Source organism: Meles meles, chromosome 7 (assembly GCF_922984935.1).
Source record: "Meles meles chromosome 7, mMelMel3.1 paternal haplotype, whole genome shotgun sequence".
NCBI classification, from domain to species: Eukaryota; Metazoa; Chordata; class Mammalia; order Carnivora; family Mustelidae; genus Meles; species Meles meles.
Window position 1 is genome coordinate 35,032,963 of NC_060072.1, and position 781 is coordinate 35,033,743.

The window sequence follows — 781 nt, forward strand, 5'->3', positions numbered from 1 at the left end:
ATGGTGGCCACAAAGAAGACAAAAAATTCACTGGAGTCGATCAACTCTAGGCTCCAGCTCATTATGAAAAGTGGAAAGTACGTGCTGGGGTACAAGCAGACTCTGAAAATGATCAGACATGGCAAAGCAAACCTGGTCATCATCTCCAACAACTGCTCGGCCTTGAGGAAATCTGAAATAGAATACTACACCATGTTGGCCAAAACTGGTGTCCATCACTACAGTGGCAACAATATTGAATTGGGCACAGCATGTGGGAAATACTACAGAGTGTGCACGCTGGCTATCATTGATCCAGGTGATTCTGATATCATAAGAAGCATGCCAAAATAGACTGGTGAAAAGTAAATCACACAAAATTTTTATTTAATAAAACTGGTCACAGCTTGTTTTAAACACACACACACACACACACACACAATTTGTCTATATGATCATTCTTGACAGAAAACTTTGAACAACTCTTCAGAGTTGATAAAATGCTTGGATCTGGCAACTATACAAAGGAGCAACGCAGATGCAGTGGATGAAAGTGTTGTCACCAGAGTCAGGCAGCCGAGGAGACTGTGCCATCTTTTACCAGATACATGACCTCAGACAAGTAACTTAAATTTTTTTGTTCAATCTCTATTTATTGATCTATAAATGGAGATAATAGACCTGCCTACCAAGTGGATAAAAATAGCTCAGGGTAATTTTTTTAGAGACCCTCTAAAGAAGAGTATTACATATCGGAAAATACTACTTGCTAGATTTATTTTTCTCTGAATTTTTAAATTAT

At 38.3% G+C, this 781-nt stretch overlaps 1 protein-coding gene across 1 annotated transcript; it reads left to right on the forward strand.

Annotated features, from left to right (window-relative positions):
* Window positions 1-333, forward strand: LOC123947279 (60S ribosomal protein L30-like). Its single transcript, XM_046013393.1, has one exon. The coding sequence runs from the start codon at window positions 1-3 to the stop codon at window positions 331-333; it is 333 nt and encodes a 110-aa protein (XP_045869349.1).
* Window positions 334-781: the final 448 nt, after the last annotated feature.